The following is a 19,932-nucleotide window of genomic DNA, read 5'->3' as shown; positions in this document are numbered from 1 at the left end:
CCTATCCCAGAAACACAGGGCACAAAGCTGAAGGGGACACACACCCCCCAGATGGGACACCAGTCCGTCGCAAGACACCCCACGCAGGACTCGAACCCCAGACCTGCCACACAGAGGGAACTAGCCGAACCTGCTGCTACACTTACTCATGAGTTCTTTTATCAGGGAGGCTATAAAAATAGCTCATATGTAATGCTACCTACTACTATTATAGTTTTCAAGTTTCAAGTTTATTGTCATAGATACAAGTACCATGTACATGTATCATGAAAATCTTCCTGAATGCTTCTCCACAGATTATGGACAAAGACAATAGAAATACTGCACAAACAAAACAATGACAATGAGTAGTGCAACAGCAATAGCAATAAATAATGGTAACAGTAGTAACAATAATGCCAGTTGACCGTCAGAGAACTCAGAACGAGAGAATGAGAATGAGAATGCTTAAAGTGGCAGTGTAATTTACCAATGTGCTTGGGAGGAGCAGTCCAACTCTAGTTACTAAACGTGGCACATTGGTTAGTGTTGTATACTTTTACAGCAGTGGGGTAAAAGCTGTTCCTGTACCTAGCTGTGCAGGTTCGAACAGACCTAAGCCGTTTTGCAGATGGCAGGGAAGACAAAAGTGCCCATGTAGGGTGACTATGGTCTCTCATGATGCGCATTATCTTTCTGAGGCAGCGTGTGGTGTAGGTGTCCTCGACTGCTGGTAGCTGTGTGCCGATGATTTCCTGAGCCGTTTAGACCACCCTCTGTAGGGCTTTCTTGTCCTGTATGGAGCAGCTGCCAGTATACTACTAGTATACTGATATATTGCTAAATATAACCTACTCAGTAGGGGGGTGCAGTGGCACAGTGGCACAGTGGGTTGGACTGCAGTCCTGCTTTCCGGTGGGTCTGGGGTTCGAGTCCCGCTTGGGGTGCCTTGCGACGGACTGGAGTCCCGTCCTGGGTGTGTTTCCTCTCCCTCCGGCCTTACACCCTGTGTTACCGGGTGGGCTCCGTGACCCCGTATGGGACAAGCGGTTTTGAAAATGTGTGTATAACCTACTCAATTCTAAACAGACACATAACCTGTTTTTTGAACCCTTCATATTAACATAATTTTACTGTATTTGTACATATTCTTATGTGTAAAGTATATCATGAATATGCAAATTATAATACAGTTTTTCTGTATAAAAAAAAATCTGCTTGACAAAACATTTTTTAACACTGTCATGTTGCAATTTTAACTATATTGCATTGCTTTTTGTATTAGTTTTTCTGTGTTTAAACTACAGTAATCTGTAAATTCTACAAAGAAATATGATTCTTTTAACATTCTTACTGTAAAATGAACAGTCCTGTTTGGTTCAGTATTTTACTATAGCGTGTTTAGTATTTTCAAAATATTACTGTAAATTTAACACTGTTTCATTGTTTTTCTATTGACACTTTTTTGATGTCATGATTCTACAGCACTGTTATGTGTGTGTGTGTGTGTGTATTTAGTTCGCTGAGTTAGGTTGTGTAGATTGCTTTTGAATTTCATTGTATGTTACCCGTGAAGGATTTAAATAGAGAACAGCATTCTTAACAAAATACTTTGACGTGATTGCGCACACGCACACAGTCTGAAACCACTTGTCCTGACCAGGGTCGCGGCGAATCGGAGCCTAACCCGGCAACACTGGGCTGGAGGGGACACACCCAGGACGGGACGCCAGTCTGTCGCAAGGCACCCCAAGCAGGACTTAACCCCAGGCCTGCCAGAGAGCAGGCCCCGGCCAAGCCTGCTGCGCCGCCGTGCCCTCTTTTGACGTGAATGCTTTATTTTAATTTTTATTTTAATTATCACAATTTGATTTTGCTTAGGGTGCCCTGCAATGGAGAGGCATCATGCCCTGGGCGTGCCCCCCCTCGGCCCCGCGCCCTGCGCTGCCAGACAAGGCCGCGGCTTGCTGCGACCCTGCTCGAAACATGCGGTTGTTGAGATAGACGGGCAATTTGATTTGATTTTATTTTCTTCCTTGTACTTTTAACAGAAGAATTTTAACGGTTAGTGGAAGAATGCAATGGTTAATGAAACAAATCAATGGTTAATCAGAATTTTTCTTTTCAAGGCTTTGTTTTTATACGACAATCCCGTGCTATAGTACTTACTGCAGTCTTTCGGTTCAGACCGTTTCGTGGACTTCCATACAAAATGTTCTGAATCGAAGGTTTATCACCTTGCACTTTAGTGATATGCTTCACGTAGTGTGACAGAAGAGCCAAATGCCGGTAAATCTAAACGGAAATTACTGATCTTAATGGCTTCTTATTCAATTTCAAGTGTTAAATATTTATCATTTAGTTTTCTTCGTTAACAAAGTCAAAAGAGAAAATGTATCATTCATTCTCCCTGACTGCACTCTCTTGCCACCGTCCTTTATGTAATGAACGCTGGGCGATTGAACTGGCGTGTGTCTTCATGTCCCCCATCTGAACCTACGCCTACTCGCAAGTGCAACTCCACACAGAGTCGGGGTCGAACCTACGTCCGAACAGGCAAAACGCTCCAGACCGCGCATAGAAATTTTCAGCATAACATAATTAAAGACACCAATTTTAATAGGGCAATATGTAATTTTAAAATAAAAATCGCATTTAAATTCATTAATTTAATGCACATATAAAATTTAATTAAAATGATGTCTGTTTCCACGTTTCCAGTTAATTAACTGCTACTCCAGCACGCAGAGCTCCGTCTCGTTCCGTCTTGCACTGACCCTGGATGACGTCATCAGCCTCTCAAATTCTGAAATCTCATAAACCCACACACACTTGGCTTATTTATAGTTTTAATAATTTACATAATTCTTGTTGCAATTTTAATGTATGGTCAGTCTTATACTTGTAGTATGCATCTCATCCGTTGTTCAGCGCTATGTGTCACTGTTTGACATAAGCGCTGTACAAACATAAATTGAATTTACACACACACACACACACACACACACACACACACACACACACACACACACACACAGAGTCCTTACGGGCGGTCAGAGGTTGTCTCGTACTCCGCATTTCAGAGTGGTCCGACCCCGGTGATTGGTCGAAAAGCAGCCTGTGGTCCGGGGCGGGATTGGCTGCCCAAGCAGGACCCCGCTATGTCCCAATGACGTCTTCCGGACCTCTTACAATATTAAGAGGCGGACGACAGGGTAGTGCTGAGAAAAAGCGCTGAACATCGCTTGCTGAAGGCTGACAGGTAGGAGGGGGAGGGCTACATTTATTTACTAATTTATGCAGCTGTGTAGGGGTTACTGTATCAGTTAATTTTAAGTTTGGACCTGTCACCTCCAGTCCGAGGGCAGCACTTCTAACTACTATGCTACTTGCCGCCACCGCTAACCTCTATTTTTTGTAACAGTCTGGACACAAAATAAACGCATCCTCATGATGATGTGATGTTTCAGTAAGACTTGTTCTGCATTAAAACTACAGTACTACTTTTTACAATGAATTTCATATGCTAACTTCAAACAGTACTGTATTCCTTATCGTGTGTGAGCTTATATATATATATATATGTGTGTGTGTGTGTATATGTATAATAAACTAATAACAGGTAGTAATGCTATTTTGTTAAAGATCAATGAATAGTATTTTTTTTCTTCTTGTCTGCAAATTTTGTATTCTGTTCTGATGTTCTGTATTCACTTGGGTATTTTCTCTCTCTGTTCAGGCTCACTACTCCAGATTCTGCCATGAACTCCCAGGGCCCCCTTCATCTGCATACCCCCTTGCGGGAGAGCTTGCCCCTATCAAGAGTGGTCGGGACGTCTGTCTACCTGAAGATGGACTCTGCCCAGCCCACTGGGTCCTTTAAGATCCGTGGAATCGGACATCTCTGCAAGACGGTGAGTGCCAGGCGCCCTCGGTGATCCTTGCATGGGCTGTCACTGGGGAACTAGTTCAGTGGGGTGAGGGGTGGTTGAATTGCACTGGATCTAGTTTGTGGAGACCAGAAGAAGCCAGTCCAGACTGGTTTGAGGAGTTTAGTCACTGAAAAATCTTTTGTTCTTCTGCTTCAGTGAAGACATTGAAGGATTTCATTAACATAAGCTTTTTTTTCACAGTGGGTGCAGAAGGGCTGTGAGAGATTTGTCTGTTGTTCAGGTAGGTGGACAGTCATTTACATTTATTAATTTAGCTGATGCTTTTCTCTAAAGCAACTTACAATGTTAGAATTACAGTACATTTCTAGAGTCTCTGCCAAGTAGGAGGGCTCTCTGGTCTGAGAGTGCTGTTCATCTGTTCTGCTGCAGGAGGGAATGCTGGTATGGCTGCTGCATACTCTGCCCGACGTTTGAGGGTGCCCGCCACCATTGTGGTGCCCATCGTTACACCCCATTTCACTGTGCAAAAGCTGAAGAATGAAGGTGCTACAGTACTGGTTCATGGCAAGGTGGGTGGTGGCCCCTCATTCTCCCCATCCTCACCATGAGCACATGACATCAAGGGGCTGACAGGTGTGGCTACCTGGCCTTGTTTTACAGGTGCTCAAGGACAGCATCGAGTACGGCCAGCAGCTGGTGGCCAACAACCCTGGCTGGGTTTTCATTTCCCCGTATGATGACCCCCTCATCTGGTGAGCTTCTGTGGTGACAGCTTTGAAAATCACAAACAGTGAAAATGTCAGTATTTACACTTTTACCACACATCTTTAATTTGTGCTGCATTTTGGCTTTTTTTTTCTGCTGAGGCTCTTGTGTCAGCTTGGTTAATATAGCAAAAAATTAGTAATGTATAAAGGGATTTTACTGAACAGCATACATTTGAGTTAAATGCACTTGTTGAGATTGAAAGGTTTATTTTCATTAAAACTTCACAGACTCATAAGTTGATGTTGTCCAGCAATACTGTTACACATTTAACTGTGACCCATGTAAACAGAGGTATGGTGTTGGTCCTGCAAGCCTCATCACTTGGTGTGTGTGCATGCACAGGGAGGGCCACACATCACTGGTACAGGAGCTGCAAGCAGAGCTGGAAGTGAAGCCTGGGGCAATAGTGCTGTCCGTGGGTGGTGGGGGCCTCCTTTGTGGGGTGGTGGAGGGGCTGCGGCGTGCCAACTGGGGGGATGTTCCCATCATCGCCATGGAGACGATTGGTGCTGACAGCCTGAATGCTGCCCTCAGAGCAGGAGAACTTGTCACACTGTCTGAAATAACAAGGTAGGTACTGTGCTGAGGTGGACCAGGAAATTTAGCATTACCCTGTTCATGACAGTAAAACTTAAAGGACCTGAAAAGGAAGACATAACCAGAATGGTTTGAAAAATCTGTGTTTCTGGGCACTCAAGTTACTGCTTGGAAAGGATGACTCTGTTTCATGCATGCTTTGCCCCAACGCTGTGTGACTCTGTCCCCTCTCGGCAGTGTCGCCACAACGCTGGGCTTGAACCAAGTGGCGGCGCAGGCACTCCAAGTGGCCCAGGAGCACACAGTTCTCTCAGAGCTTGTTACAGACCAGGAGGCTGTCAGGGCGGTTGAGCTGTTCGCAGGTGAGTTTCCAGAAAACAGATCCATCCCAGCTCTGATCAGGGAAGTGTGAGAGCTTTAACGTTTAGGCAAATTTGGAGTCACTTATGCCCCTTCCATTTGTAGATGATGAAAAAATCCTGGTGGAGCCAGCATGTGGTGCTGCCCTGGCAGCCATTTACTGCAACATCATCAACAGACTGCAGAAGGAAGGCAGGTTGGCGCAGGAGCTGGGGCCTGTGGTGGTGGTGGTGTGCGGCGGCAACAACATCACCTTGGGCCAACTGCAGGTGCTGAAAAAGCGGCTCAACCTGTGTTAGTTGACAGAAGAGCAACACACGCCTGTACCCTTACTGTCACAGGCCAATGGTCTGAACATGCTGCAGGCAGGATGCTGCTGTCAAGGGCCACTGAACTGATGATAATCATATCATTCCAGGATGTGTGAAAGTGACTGGAACTCTCCAGAAAACAAAATGAGAGCAGGACTGAGGTCTACAGTTAATAAAACTGCTGTCAGGCCCGTTTTCAAATGATAGACATTTTAAAATGTGAAATTTTTTAAACATGTCAAGGTGTATCAGTATCATCTTATTAATCATTTTGTATATCATATTTCCCTGAACGAAGCAAAATAACCCTGTTCAGTGTTGTACAGATTATTCCATTACTATATAATAGTGGAACCCTATGATATCTATGACCACCATAGTGCTTCTCTGAACTAGTCACTTTCAAATCGTCACCAGGGCCAGATGAACAAAGAATTGTAGAGTTGAAGAGAAAACTGAGTGGCAAAGGTGAGACACAGAGACACCTTGCTTTGCAGGTCATTTTCCATTGGGGCTCACTTTGAGGCACAAAGGTGATTATGCACTTTTTGCCCATGCCTCTCTGTTTTTGGACTTTTGGGCCTCAAATAGCACTTAACATAATGCAGTTTGTTTCTAAGTAAGAATAGGAAACTCACAGGAAATTACACTACAAACTTTATAATGATGATTTGAATTGCTTCAGTAAATAACCTAAAATGTATCTGCCCATGCTTGGCACCTAATACTGATGCTCGCTAAGAGTGGGTCTACTAGGACAGTTAATATTTTAATTTCTTGTAGATGCATGTACTGTACTAGTATAATGCTTCAAATTAAGATCTGTAAATAAGATGCAGTTTAATAAAAAAAAATATACTATGCCAAGAATTGATTTTGGAAGTGACTTTGGGCAAAGAAAAAAGTGACAATGGAAACACTTTTTTGAAAGGTTGAAAACAGTTACATCAGAGTTGTTCACTCCACTGAGACGGCGCTTCTAGCGGTGTCTGATGCTCTCCAATTGGCTAGTACCGCATCCCTCTCCTCAGTCCTCATCCTCCTCTGGTATCCCGCAGGGCTTGGTATTAGGTACTCTTCTCAATCTACACCTCCTCCCTTGGCCCAATCATAGCCTCCCATAGATTCAAATACCACTGCTATGCTGATGATACCCAGCTATTCCTCTCCTTTTCACCTGGAGCATCAGACATTTCTGCATGCATCGCTGCCTGCCTGTCATCCATCTCTGCATGGATGTCTGATCACCACCTCCAACTCAATCTCTCCAAAACAGAGATTCTTCACCTCCCAGCTGGCCTGTCCTCCTATCACAATCTATCAATCAAACTGGACAACTCACTTATGTTGCCTACCTCCTTAGCTAAGAGTCTGGGAGTGACGATTGACTCAAATCTATCTTTCTAGCCACAACCCAGTCCCGCAGATACATCCTGCATAATATTCACAGGATCCGTCTCTACCTCACAACTGACTCTGCCCAACTACTTGCCCGGGCCATGGTAACATCCAGTCTGGACTACTGCAACTCTCTTCTGTGTGGCCTTTCCGCTACTGCCATCAAACCTCTGCAGCTCATACAGAATGCTGCTGCACGAGTTCCGAGAGACTTGCCGACGCGTTCCCACGTATTTCCTCTACTCATTTCTCTGCACTGGCTTCCTATAGCTACCCGGATCAAATTCAAGACCCTGGTTATTGCCTACAAATAGATCAATAGAACTGCTCCCAGCAATTTACAGGACTTGATCAACCACTATACCCCAACGAGACCCCTTCGCTTGTCTACTTCCGCTCGCTTGGTGCTTCCATGCACGAGCTAGCTGGAGCTATTGCCTTTGGACCCAAAGGTTGCAGGTTTGATTCCCACTTCTGGCTTTAGTACCCTACAGCAAGGTATTTACCCTATATTGCTCCAGGAAAATTACAGAGCTGTATTAATGGGTAAATAATTAACATTGTAAGTTGTTTTGGAGAAAAGTGTTAGCTACATGAATAAATGTAGGTAGATAGCATTGTGAGTGAAAGACAGGCCGTATACTGTGTTCATGGAATGTTTGGCCACTTGTCGCAAAAGCACAGCATAATAGGAGTGTGATAGGGAACTAGAGAAACTACACCAGTGACTGGGCTATAGTGACTGCACTGTTCAACTCCTCTCGGGCAGCAGTTCAGTAGCATGTCTAGAGTTCTGGGATGTCCGTGCAGACACCTGCTCTCTTCAGTCTACCTGAGTGGGCAGCATATGTGGGCCATGGATGCTGCGTAGTGCCTTACCACCATCTTGCATTCTGAGCAGCACAAAGCATTCTCACATTTTCCTCATGCACAGTACGTACATGAAACTTGCTTGCACGTGACTAGTCAATATAAGGGCTGTTAGGCCTGAGGGATCAGCTTGAGCTCTTGCACAGCAGATCCCACGGGGAATCTGCATATTGCAAAGCAGAGTTGACTGCTCAACTCACTGTAGCACAGCCTGAATCAGTCAGTTAAAAAAAAATCTGTAGCCTGCATTCAAAACCAACCTTGACACTCTGGCCACACTTTCCCCCACGTGGGTTATAACCTTTCAACATGTCACTGAGTATCACTAATATGAAGGATGACAAAAGCAAACTTCTTCAAATAAAATTCAATACACTGTGCCATCAATAATCCAACTACACAGCATGGTGTCTGGGCTGTGTTGCTGGATGTGGGTTTGATCCCAACTCAGTAGGTGTGGAGTCTGCATGTTTGCATGCGTGTCCTTATTTCCTCCAACAGTTCAAAGACATGCACTTCAGGTTGACAGGAAACTCAATTGCCCATAGTGTGTTATAGCATTTGTGTTGCACAGCTCTGTGATGTGGAGCAACTGATACTTGTAAGGAGCTTAGTGCAGGGCATCCAGCATTGCATCACCTTGGAGAAAAGCATCTGTTGAATACCAGTTAAATACAAAACTACTTTCAAGAGTTTTAGTCATGGAGAAAACAGACACAGAGTATGTACAATGCAAAAGATAAAGACAGGATCCACATGTCTCTATACATAGCAGCATCATGTGACCTGAAGAAAAAAAAACTGACAAAATTTACATCAAGACAATTTATTGTTGTGACACAAATCAATAACTTCATTTGCTCCTCTGTAGAATTTCAGACATCAGTGTTGGATTCAGATGCACAGAGGGCAGACAGTAAAAGTTAATGCAACCATAAATAATTGTAATAAATATCAAGTAAATGTACAGCACACTTTCTTACTTGTAACACATGTATGTCCTTTATTCTCCAATCTTTCTTTGCAAGAGAGCAGCTTGGTTAGCAGCGGTATACTGTCACAGCTATCATCGTCATTCGTGAAATTACCAAAAAAAAAAACAAGAAAAAAAATTGGCAAACAATCAACTCCTTTCAAGACTAAATAAGCGAAGGGCCATGGAGAAGGCCAGTGCCACCGCAGAGCTCCCCAGTGTCTGCTTGAACACCACTGCTCAATTACACGACAGAATGTTTCACCAATAACGCAAGGAGGAACACATTATTGATCTGAGTTACAATATTTAACTGATATATTACTGGTCTTTTTCCCAATTTTCAAAACTTAATGAACAAACTGGAAATCCAATGCAGAACACCCAACTCAAACTCAATTTTAATAATCTACTTGTTTCTGGCAGAAAATAAAAATCCCTAAGTGATGTGAAACAGCTATTTAAAACACTGTCTCTGAGCTGAACGTAGAATTCTATTTACATTTCCTTAAAGTACATATTTCTTTACATAGCTAAATATTTTGGTTAAGGACAAAAATAAAAAAATTTAAAAAAAAAAAAAAAAAAACAGAAGACCAGGACTTGACCTCAGCTGGTCACCCCAGCCCTTCCGCAAAAGGCAGTTATTGATATTTTGGGTCCAACCCAGCAGGCGAGCATTAGCAGAACCAGTGTGCCAGCAGGAATTCCCACCATGCACAGCTTTCAGCCACCATTGCAGGTAAGTGGCATGTGGAAGGACATGTGTGGCAGGGGGCCAGTCAGTTGTCAGCAGGCAGACCTCATCACATCATCCACCAGGGCATTACTAAAGGCTCTGCCCATTCTGGAGTCTCTCTTTCTCTACAATGTTCACAAGAGACTGGGGGCAAAGTTCTTTCTTGGAACAGCGCCTCACAATTTTGCTACAGCTCTGAATACAATATACTATGTACGCATGTGCCCAGAGGCCAGTGAAGTGTGCAGTAACAATGAAGCTTTACAGGCGTTACTGTACAGTGTCCACATGCTGATGAACAGCGCACACGCAGCCGCCTGCCATTTGTCCCTTTACACAGAAGCGGCCTGTAACCCTACAGGAACAATGTCCTCCCCCTCCGTATGTCCAATATTAAAACCAGCCGAAATAGAAGGAAAAATACAGGAGCAGTGGGAGTCCTCTGCAGAGCCATCATACAGACACCTTCTATGCACGAGGCTCCACTGAACACTATGACCTCGATTGGCAGTGGTTACCTTTGACCTCTGCACAGCTTTTGGCATTTTCATGTGCAGTGGCTCTGGAGACCAGAGAAATACAAACAGCTGGAGTTTTGCCACTTTTGGTTGAACGATGAAGTCCAGGATTCAAGCATGTCCAAGTGTTTTCCCTGTGTGGGTAAGAAAAGGAGAGAGAAAAACAGAGATGGGGAAGAGCCAGAAGAGGGGGTCAAAATGGGGAGGGGGAGCAGAGAAAACTTCCCACTTCCCCTGTTACACACAACAACTGGTTTGGCTTCAGTCAAAAAGGGCCATAGAATGTACACTTGTCACTTCTGGATGTGAACTGTCACCGCTTAAGAAGATGACAAATGGGACTTTGGAGGCCTGAATGCATGGTCTCCCAGCTCAGCTAAAGGAAACAAAGGCCTGTAACACCAGCGCCTCCTTCAGGAGACAGGGATGGGGTGGGCTACAGAGCAGACTGGGGGGGTAGACAGCAGGGTGGGGCATAGTGAGGCCCACAGTGCCGCCTTCAGCCACTGAGCGGGTCCTCGCGGTAGTGAATGGCGTAACGCAGCTTCTCCAGCATGACGTCCAGCGAGGAGTACTGCGGTAGCTTCACCATGAACATGCAGGTCTCCACACGAATGTAGCGGGAGTCCGGGGAGCCTGGTGGGAACGAACACACGCACACAAACACATCAGGATGAGGAAGGGACCTTTGCTGATCAGTGGTACAGAAGGTTCTCATCCATCGTCCTGTAGGTCTCTTGGAGAGATGCAGTTACAGTAGTTACACAGCTCAGAAAAGCGTCTAAGGGCTACAACTAAAAACCTCTACACACTGAGCTCTCTTGAGGAAGCAGTAAACTTTTAACAAACATTAATATCAACTGATGTCAACAACCACAACAATAAGCTTCTACTTTGAAGTAGTAGAGATTAGCACACTAATATTGTATTTACATTTATCTATTTAGCTGATGCTTTTCTCCAAAATGACTCACGGTGTTAAACTACTTGCACTGATTTACCCACTTATGGGGGTATATTACTGTATCAATTCAGGGTAAGTACCTTGATCAAGTGTACCACTATAGGAGGTAGGATTCAAAACTGGGTTTTTGAGTGGAAGGCAGCAGCTCTAACCACTGCACCACCTGCTGTCCCAGTTTAGTGCAAAGCACAATTGGGATTCAGACTTTTCCCATCAGGTATGCTTCTGATTGAGGCCATCAAGAAGAGGACGACACCATAATGCGCCAAAAGAAATTGATATCACTTCTGGACGACAAGAACAGATTCTGTTCAAGGGGAAGTGGTACATTTACATCACCAGGACGACAGCTTCTTCATAAGGCAATAGGATGAATGTATCAGTAAAGGACCTGACAAAGTGAAAAAACCGTGTTGAGGGACTAAATGTCAGAGAGGTCTTACCTGCCACTCCATCAGGTGGTGCAATCTTCATGGGGTATGGGGGCACATGGGCAGTGTCGGGGCCCCCATCTCTGCAGGGGCAGGTAAAGGGGATGCGCTCCTGGTTGCAGGCAAACTTGATGAACTTGCAGAGCTCCTCCTGTGTGAACATCTCTAGGGCGGTCCAGAAGAACTCAATGTGCTGGTCTGTCTCCATCAGGCCCACCTGGTACATGGTGTGTGCCTGGGAAAAGGGGTCATGGGGACAGCTGTGGACCAACAATCCTCAAGAATGAGCCAGGTGAGCCAATGTGAACAGGAAATGGTATGTAGGTCAGAGAGAACACCATCAGTGCCATACAACTCTATAGCATCTCCCTCCAGCATGCTGCAGGGCAGGATCTGCTTAGAACAGTGACTCAAAATGAACTGCAATGAGGTACCTTTAAAAAAGTATGTTTACTTGCATTTTTTTTTTTACTTCATTATTTTGCTAGAAATCATGAGACTCAGATGATAGTAATGGCTTTAGTAAGTAGTTTAGTAACAGCTCATAGGGTGCACAAAACACAGGGAAACATGAAAAGGCAAGGAAATGTGAAATACATTTATGTTATGTACCTTACTCTGACCTTTGTGTTTGTGTGGGGGTTCCACTCAAAATCTATTATACCACAATTTGAAAATAATGCATTAAAACAATGCACAACAATTTCTTACCTTTGTCCATTATGCAGAATGTACATTATAAACTTACTACATAGAACATGCATATATATTACACACACACACACACACACACACACACGATTCAGAATTAACCGTACTGTATTTTTACTCTCCCCCACCAAATATAAAACAAACTGAAAAGCTTTACATTAATCAAATTTAAAGGAAAAACACATATTTCAGGTCTTTATTTACAAATAAATATTGATATTTATTCATCAGACCCCCACTTATTTCAAACCTGTCAATGTGTTAATGCACTTTCATAAGTTGCTCTTCCTGCAAAAACCCAGAAATTTGTAGTAGGTTATGCAGGTTCAGTCATAGACCTAGGCATGGTCACTAAAGTGAGCATTAGTAAACATAATCCAAAAATGGCACAGTGGTAAAAGTGTGCTGTTATTGACTGCATGTGGTGTTAATGGGCAATGAGTTCATTTGGAAAGGAAGGGCTTGCCATACTCCTTATTGGTTACTTAATATTTACATACTCGTTGATTCCAGTATTCATTTTTATACACTTACTGCATGTTATGTGTTCTGTGGCCAAAATTTACTGGAAACCACTGTGACTTGAACTAAACACTTTGACCTTTGAGGAAGAGCTTATGTGTAATGTTGGATCATGTTGTGATGGGATGCTGACCTGAGCAGCACCACCTTTGCTTGCCGGCAGTACCTTAAGGAACTCCAGGTTGATGTAGGGCAGGCCACAGGTGCGAAGTTCCAGCTCCAGGGGGCTGAACAGGGTGAGCAGCTGCAGTGGGATGATGGAGCCGAGCCCTGCACGCACTGCCGTCATACACTCCACGTTCTGCAGCTCTCGCAGTCGCAGAGACCTGACTGCCCGTGCGTACATGCCCTTGTTCTCCCAACTGCGTGTGAGCGCATGTGCGCACATACACACATACACACACAATATCAGCGCCACTTCACAGACAGCATCTCATACCAGTAGGTGCAAACATGGCACCTACTGAACTGGACTTGTGTCCACAGATTATAATATCCAGGAAAATAAGTACATTTATTTTAAACAGTGAGAATTTCAAATCAGTACATTTATTAGCCAGTTTTAGAAGCAATTTTAAAAAAAATGTCATTATGATATGTAACTCCTTGATTAACAGTAATTTGGTTTAACAAAATGGAAACGCGATTGTGAGTTTAACTATGTCTAAGCCAAACTGTTAAAAAAACATGGTGATTGAAAGGTTTTGCTAAACAAGTTAATAGTGTAAATATAAACATGTAGCAAGAGGAGGGACCAAAGGTGTAGTAATTTTCCTGTTTCACTGTGTTATTTGCACCAGAAGAGGAAAATGAAGAAAAGCGGAAAATAAAAAAGAAAAGCAAAAGTGAGTGAATGGGCCTTTTGGACTCAAGGGTCAAGCAACATATCTCAGTGCAGAGTGCCCCCTACCTGACAGTGAGGTTATGTCCAGCTTGGCATAGCTCCACTTCCTCACCAGTCATACTGATGAAGGAGAAGGTGCAACATGGCCTGCTTGGTGAGTCAGGGCTCTCACCCGAGTGATGCTGGGAGGAGATCTCAGCACACAATGCCTCCAATTCCGCCTCGTCACTCACCTGGGGGTAAAGGCCATGCCAGAACGACAACGGAAGGCACCAGAGTAGACATTGGTTGAATACACTACCGAGAATGGAGCAACTCATCTCACCGGTGTTATTTAAACAATTAGCAAATTTAACTCCAGAGAGTTCACTGTGTATGATTTCTTCTTTCATGAACTCCAGTTATTTAAACTGAAAATGCTGTTTAGGTACCACTGTCTAGCTCCATCTCCATGTCAGTGTTTTGTGTATGTGATATTTGTGCACCTATGACTAAGTACATCTGTGTTTATATGTTAATCCTCTCTCTTACAAATCTGTTAAATTGTTTATAAATGTTGCAAATATGTATTTGCCTTTTAATTAGTGTTTACATGTATATTTTAGTGGTATGATATGCCATACATCTGTTCATACAACTCCTACGGGGGCCTCCTCTCCCTCTTACATTCTCAAACTTCTTGACGTAGTTGTAGGTGAGCAGGTCAGCCTCCTGCAGGTCAATGTCGGGATCCAGTGGCTCACCCACCAACCCTTTCCAGAAGGAACCCAGTAGGTCCAGGGGCAGCGGCACGTCTGCCCGGATAGCGATGCCCAGGAGCTGGCCAAAGAAGTGCAGGAGCTGCTCCTCGGCATAGCTGATGGGGCACGGTGTCAGGATGTACTTGCCCTGCAACACAGGGCTCCTGTGAAGTTTGCTATGTTCACAGAGCACAGGTGCATGCTGGGAAGGGAAAAACGAAAACTACAATGGGGCAGTACCTTGTTCCGGCTGGCAGCGGTGCTAGGGCAGGGCAGCAACAGGGACAGGGCCGAGCTCTGGAGCTCCTTACACACCTGCCACAGGAAGTGGCGAAAAGAGCCGCCTGCAGAGAGGCAAGACAAGCATTACTAGCAGGTGTTGCAGTGATGGAGACCGTTATAACCACAATTTTGCAGGTTCAAGCATGCGGCATACGAGGCCCAGTCAGTCAATAACTATAAACCTGAGTATCAATGGGCGTTAAACAGCTGTACCTGGAAAAGTACCAACATCAATAGAAAGCACAAGCGCAAATGAGTTAACTGTAGTGATGGCTGGAGCTCGACAGGCCTTCTCTCTACAGGCTGTACCTGGGTTCCTCCACCCAGCTAGATCTATTAATGCTCATTTGTGGTTGAAACCTGCAGACAGGTTTTAAGCAGACGTTGGACTCACTGGTGCCGTGCACTTCTTCCCCAGTGAAACGAATGTTGAAGGCGTAGGTGGGGTCGCCCCCACTGGCCAGCTTGACACAAAGCTGCGAGGAGGGTACACAGGAGAGCTGTCTGGCTGCCTGACAGAAGTATGTGTTCTCAGAGGATCGGATCTCCCCTGTACACCCAAACCACAAACAAATCCATCAGTCTCCCAAGAGCAGCAATAAGAAGAGCAGACACCTCTACCCTCCTCCACACTCACCTCCCACAATCTCCAGTGGGTCCAGCGTGATCTCAGGTGCGGCATGGTCAGCCGTGCGCTGCACTGTGGCATTCAACACCCGGTTCATCACCATCACTTTGGTGTCATAGAAGATCAGACCTGTTGTTGGGTTGGAGTAGGTGCCTTTAGCAAGAGCACTGTGTTCCTCCAGCTCTGGCAACTTGCTCGTCCAACCCAAAGGGGCTCCAAAATTGAAAGCACCTTTTGCCTCCAATGTGGTGCACCTCTCTCCTTGAGAACTGCCAAATTCCTTTCCAGTATTCAGGAAGGGTCTTAAAAGACCTCTTTCAGACTGACTTCTCTCCTGACAGTTCCACATATTATTCCACCACCGGATACACCTTTCCACATATTTGTTATTTGAATGACGCGTTTTACAGGCAGGTGCTTGAGTTGTTTTAAACCATAACAACAGTGGTAACAAATACACTGCTTTGATCATTGTGCTTTTCCAAAGCTTTTTGTTGCCGAATGCACCTTAGTACTATGCTTAGTGCCAGCATCTTTCAATTGATGAGCATAAATCTCACCTTTGGCCTCTCGCAAAAGTGCAGCAATACTGTTCTGGTAAGTAGGCGTCGGTCGCAGCTCCACCAGTGGGAGGAAGAAGCTCTCCAGTGTGTTGTTGAGAGACTGCAGAAGAGCAAATCGCAGACGAAGGCTCTCCACAGGCACACCTGTCAGGGACAGGAGGAGCAAGCAATGAGCCACAGTAAACCCAATGTGGGACTAAAGCTCCTAGCCAGAAGATTAATCAACTAGTCTGCAAGTGAGAGGATCATGTCTTTCCCTCCATGTTAGCCTCTGACTCAATGAGCTATAGTACACAAGACCACAACAATGTACATCATGCAACAAGAACAATTAAAAATCTGAATAGTATTCTCCCAAATCAATACAATAGCAAGTTCTAGACTGATGTCTGGTTCATGAATAGTTTTATAAGTGCGGTCACTCCTGGTACTCTGAGAAGACAGGGAATGTGACAGGACACAAGTAGACAGTTTCACTTAACCATTCAAAAAAAAGGAAAAATTGATCTGTATCCGTTTATATTCCCATTAAACCACAACCCAGATTCTGTTTTTAATGGACTTGATACATACTGATTATTCTATAATGCTTGCCAAGAAATTGCAATGGTGCACAACAGAAGTGCCCTCAAAAACTTAAAAAGGAAGAAAGTTATACATTTAAGGTTTACAATCGACCTGCATAACAATTTGAATGTAATATGAAAGATTCCTATCATGTTTTTAGGGATATCCATGTAGATTGTGCCACATGGACATCCCCAGTAAACTTCAGTAACCTTTTGGTCGTGTGCTGTATTGTGTATTAGAATTTTTCCAGAGAACTGATTGCCCGTATGTTGTTGAAATCCTGTTATATTCTGTTAAGTGTTGTGTGAGAGAGAGACACACAGAATCTTTTGGAATAAGGAAAGAACACAAAAGATATTTCAGCAGTCTAAGTCTGGCATCATCTGTATCTGAAACACAGAAAACCTACAGACTTAGAGGTACATCTTAGTTCATTAGACACATGCACCTCAGTAGATGGTAGGTGAGGTCATAGAGAAAGTTTAAAAGCTGTTACTGGGTGTCAAGTTAGTTCATCCTGGATCAGCTGCTCCTCAACATGTGGGTGTGACAACAGCCTCATTAGCCAACTGCATTTAACCTGAGAACCTACACTGATGATGGGTATATATAAAAACTGGACAATGATGAGCGTGACGGTCAGCACACGTGCAGACACACACATCCTAACAGAAGCCTGTAACTCCCTCTGTATTCCACCCCCCCCCATCATCTCCGAAAAAAGTTTTTTTTTAATTGCAAAATTATTCCGTCTCTAAAGTGCTTGGTGTATTGTTGCACTGAGGGCAGGCACACACAGCCGTACCAAGCAGGCAGGCAACACGCGGGTCTGCTGTATCTGCAGGGTCCAGGTACACTTCATGGGGGTGCAGGCGGCTTGGTGTGATGGCAAGGTGGCGGCACAGCCGGTTAACATACTGCACCAGCGCCACATCCATCTCCAGCGTCCACTTCTTACAGGCCTTCTGGGCATGGCGTGTGTCAATGCATGTGCACCTGGGTCCAGTAATGACAAGAGTTCAGATAAGTTTATGCCTTTCAGCACAGCACCCAATACTGTCAATAAATACTACACATTTAAAATTGACTAAATGTTCAGTTGAAAGTAGAAAAAGAAAAAAAAAAAAAAAAAAAAATTGTGTAAAGTAGGTATACATAAATTAGACTTCATTCATATCCTATTCATCAATTACTAAATTTCAGCTGTAGAAGTATGGTGTAGTCCGTACAGTGGCAAAGTTAAGGATCACAACTGCTATTGTGCACTACTTGACATGCATGCACTTTTCATGACAAAATAGTGTGGGAATCTGTTGGAAAAGTACAATAGTATCACAAGGAAGCCAAAGCAATTCCTCACAGATGACCTGTCTTTATACTACAGATGGCATGTTCCCATCTTCCTTATGTGTGCTGACCTCTCAAAGTGGAGATCGTAGCCACAGGCCAGGAGGGCTCTCCACAGGCTCCGAATATCCTGCTTGGCCCGGTCTACCGCAAACTTGTGGAAGCCCTCCAAAGTAAGGTACTTCTCTTCGGGGACTGGGGACACACAGTACAGAGGACAGGCAGGTTAATGAATCCACTGCAAGACAACAGTAGAAGAGGAATATGTTTAAAGAACGTAAAAATGAAAATGCAAGGACATTGGGTTCTCATTTTCACGAAACTTCAAATAAATTTTTGATGAAAGACACTTTTTTTTCAAAATTATACTTCCTTTGCTGGTCTGTTCTCAGACATGCTTGGAAACAAACTGTATTTCAACATCTAGCCATTAGTTGCAGTGAAGAGCACCCTAACAATAGGAACTGGGACATGAATAATTTACTTACAGTGTTTACAATTCATGTCTGAAGTTTGTACGTGCCAAGTAACAAGATGATAAACACTGCACGTTTATGGCATGAATCAATGAAAGCTTGACGTTAATTTTTCGAGAGAAAGTTTTTTTTTGTTTTTTTTTTAAAATGTTAAGTTAAAGTGGCCAGATCTTAATGAATGCTGCAATGGACTGCTGTCCTTTTTGTGGTGTTCTCTACCTCATGGACACACTGACCCTGCGCACAGGACAAGCAGTTAATGAGAAATAAAATCTTACAGAAAATTTAGAATTTATTACAGGTCGATATAAAATTTGTACAGAATCTATCACATGAATAAACAGTCTTAAATTAAGCTTTCATTGATTGTGACATATCTGGGTTTACCAAAAATAAAAAAAACGCTACAAACAGATGAGAGGCCTATTGAGTTCATAAGTTGCGGAGGCAGTTTAGTTTCAGCATACTTTTGAAGAATAGCAGAACAGCTCCCTTCCTGTCCATTACTTTCTGCTATTCAGCAGCATTCTCAGCGTTGGCATGACAACATGACCACATCACACAGCCATTGTGTGATACATTCATGTGTGATGTGCTCATGGAACCCACAGCCAATAAGAAGAGGGTGTCACAAGTGTCCCAAGATGTGATTTGGGATGAGGCTGATAGGCAGTACCTTCCTGCTTCTTGGCAGGAGATTTATCCATGTCCTTCTCATCAGGCCGTGACTTCTCTGGGGACTTCGGCTTTAGGACAGGTTTCTTCTCACTCAGCGCCGTTCTATGGGGGACAGGAGGACTGTGCTAGAAGCCATGTTACTGAGTGACCATGCCTAACTTAACTTAGCATAATGCTCTGTCTTGTGGGAAGACAAGAACACAGTCTTGGTGACTGTGTGGGAAGTTGTTTCAAAATACTACCACATCAGAAACAAGCTCCTTTTCAAGGGTAGGAGGAATATGAATATGTTACTAATCAGAGCTCTCATGTGTGGGAACTAATTTTGAAGCAATTTCTGTCCGAGTCCAAGGGGTGGAAAGCATTTTTAAAGTGCTCGTGGTAAAATGATGTAACTACTAGCACCGATCAGACAAAAAACAGGAGTCACACCTGGAAAAGTTCATTTAAAAGTCAGATTCTTTTAATAGCCATGTGGCAGGTCGGCGGCTGTCCTTGCACCCTACCTACCCCATCTGACAGTCACACTTGAAGTGGGCTTTTTAACAGAGAACAAGCAACAGGTGTGGCCAACAGGACAAAAATTATGAGTCATTAAAAGAAGACATTGGAGTGACAGTTAAAGACTGATGACATGAGCACTTAGTGCTGCTTAAATTACACCTGTGGATTTTTAAGAACAGCACATGCATGGCTGCCCCAGTGCAGAGTTATTTTGCATTGCCAAAGTATTCAAGCCCCTTGAAAGCTAGCACGATTTCCCTGATATCAAAAGATGAATACCTGCTCTTTGAATTGAAGCCTGTCAAAACCTGAAATCTCCAACCTCC

The 19,932-nt window shown here is 43.9% G+C and overlaps 2 protein-coding genes across 7 annotated transcripts in view; one reads left to right on the top strand and one right to left on the bottom strand.

Annotated features, from left to right (window-relative positions):
• Window positions 1-3,186: 3,186 nt before the first annotated feature.
• LOC108934798 (L-serine dehydratase/L-threonine deaminase-like) lies at window positions 3,187-6,710 on the top strand. The gene is made up of 8 exons (XM_018752900.1): window positions 3,187-3,241; window positions 3,719-3,893; window positions 4,113-4,152; window positions 4,302-4,441; window positions 4,533-4,624; window positions 4,983-5,210; window positions 5,415-5,539; window positions 5,643-6,710. The coding sequence occupies exons 2-8, from the start codon at window positions 3,741-3,743 to the stop codon at window positions 5,834-5,836; spliced, it is 972 nt and encodes a 323-aa protein (XP_018608416.1). The 5' UTR covers window positions 3,187-3,241; window positions 3,719-3,740; the 3' UTR covers window positions 5,837-6,710.
• Window positions 6,711-8,926: 2,216 nt separating this feature from the next.
• The window catches only part of hectd4 (HECT domain E3 ubiquitin protein ligase 4), a 73,163-nt gene continuing 62,157 nt past the window's right edge, over window positions 8,927-19,932 (bottom strand). For all 6 annotated transcript variants that reach the window (XM_018752933.2, XM_029258961.1, XM_029258993.1 and 3 more), the window contains 12 exons: window positions 19,101-19,204; window positions 18,020-18,143; window positions 17,407-17,597; window positions 16,029-16,175; window positions 15,478-15,597; window positions 15,235-15,390; window positions 14,799-14,902; window positions 14,485-14,706; window positions 13,885-14,051; window positions 13,141-13,336; window positions 11,754-11,976; window positions 8,927-10,982 (listed from right to left, as the gene is read on the bottom strand). In XM_018752933.2, coding sequence (XP_018608449.2) covers window positions 10,846-10,982; window positions 11,754-11,976; window positions 13,141-13,336; window positions 13,885-14,051; window positions 14,485-14,706; window positions 14,799-14,902; window positions 15,235-15,390; window positions 15,478-15,597; window positions 16,029-16,175; window positions 17,407-17,597; window positions 18,020-18,143; window positions 19,101-19,204 — 1,891 coding nt within the window. In that variant the 3' untranslated portion in view covers window positions 8,927-10,845. The remainder of the gene's footprint in view (window positions 10,983-11,753; window positions 11,977-13,140; window positions 13,337-13,884; window positions 14,052-14,484; window positions 14,707-14,798; window positions 14,903-15,234; window positions 15,391-15,477; window positions 15,598-16,028; window positions 16,176-17,406; window positions 17,598-18,019; window positions 18,144-19,100; window positions 19,205-19,932) is intronic.

Source organism: Scleropages formosus, chromosome 1 (assembly GCF_900964775.1).
Source record: "Scleropages formosus chromosome 1, fSclFor1.1, whole genome shotgun sequence".
Classification (NCBI taxonomy): Eukaryota; Metazoa; Chordata; class Actinopteri; order Osteoglossiformes; family Osteoglossidae; genus Scleropages; species Scleropages formosus.
This window is presented reverse-complemented; position numbering and strand designations above follow the sequence as displayed.

Coding starts and splice junctions, on each gene's coding strand:
- LOC108934798 (XM_018752900.1), top strand. CDS start 3,741: ATGAACTCCCAGGGCCCCCTTCATCTGCATACCCCCTTGCGGGAGAGC. Junction 4,442..4,532: donor CAGTACTGGTTCATGGCAAG/GTGGGTGGTGGC, acceptor CTTGTTTTACAG/GTGCTCAAGGACAGCATCGA. Junction 5,211..5,414: donor ACACTGTCTGAAATAACAAG/GTAGGTACTGTG, acceptor CCCTCTCGGCAG/TGTCGCCACAACGCTGGGCT.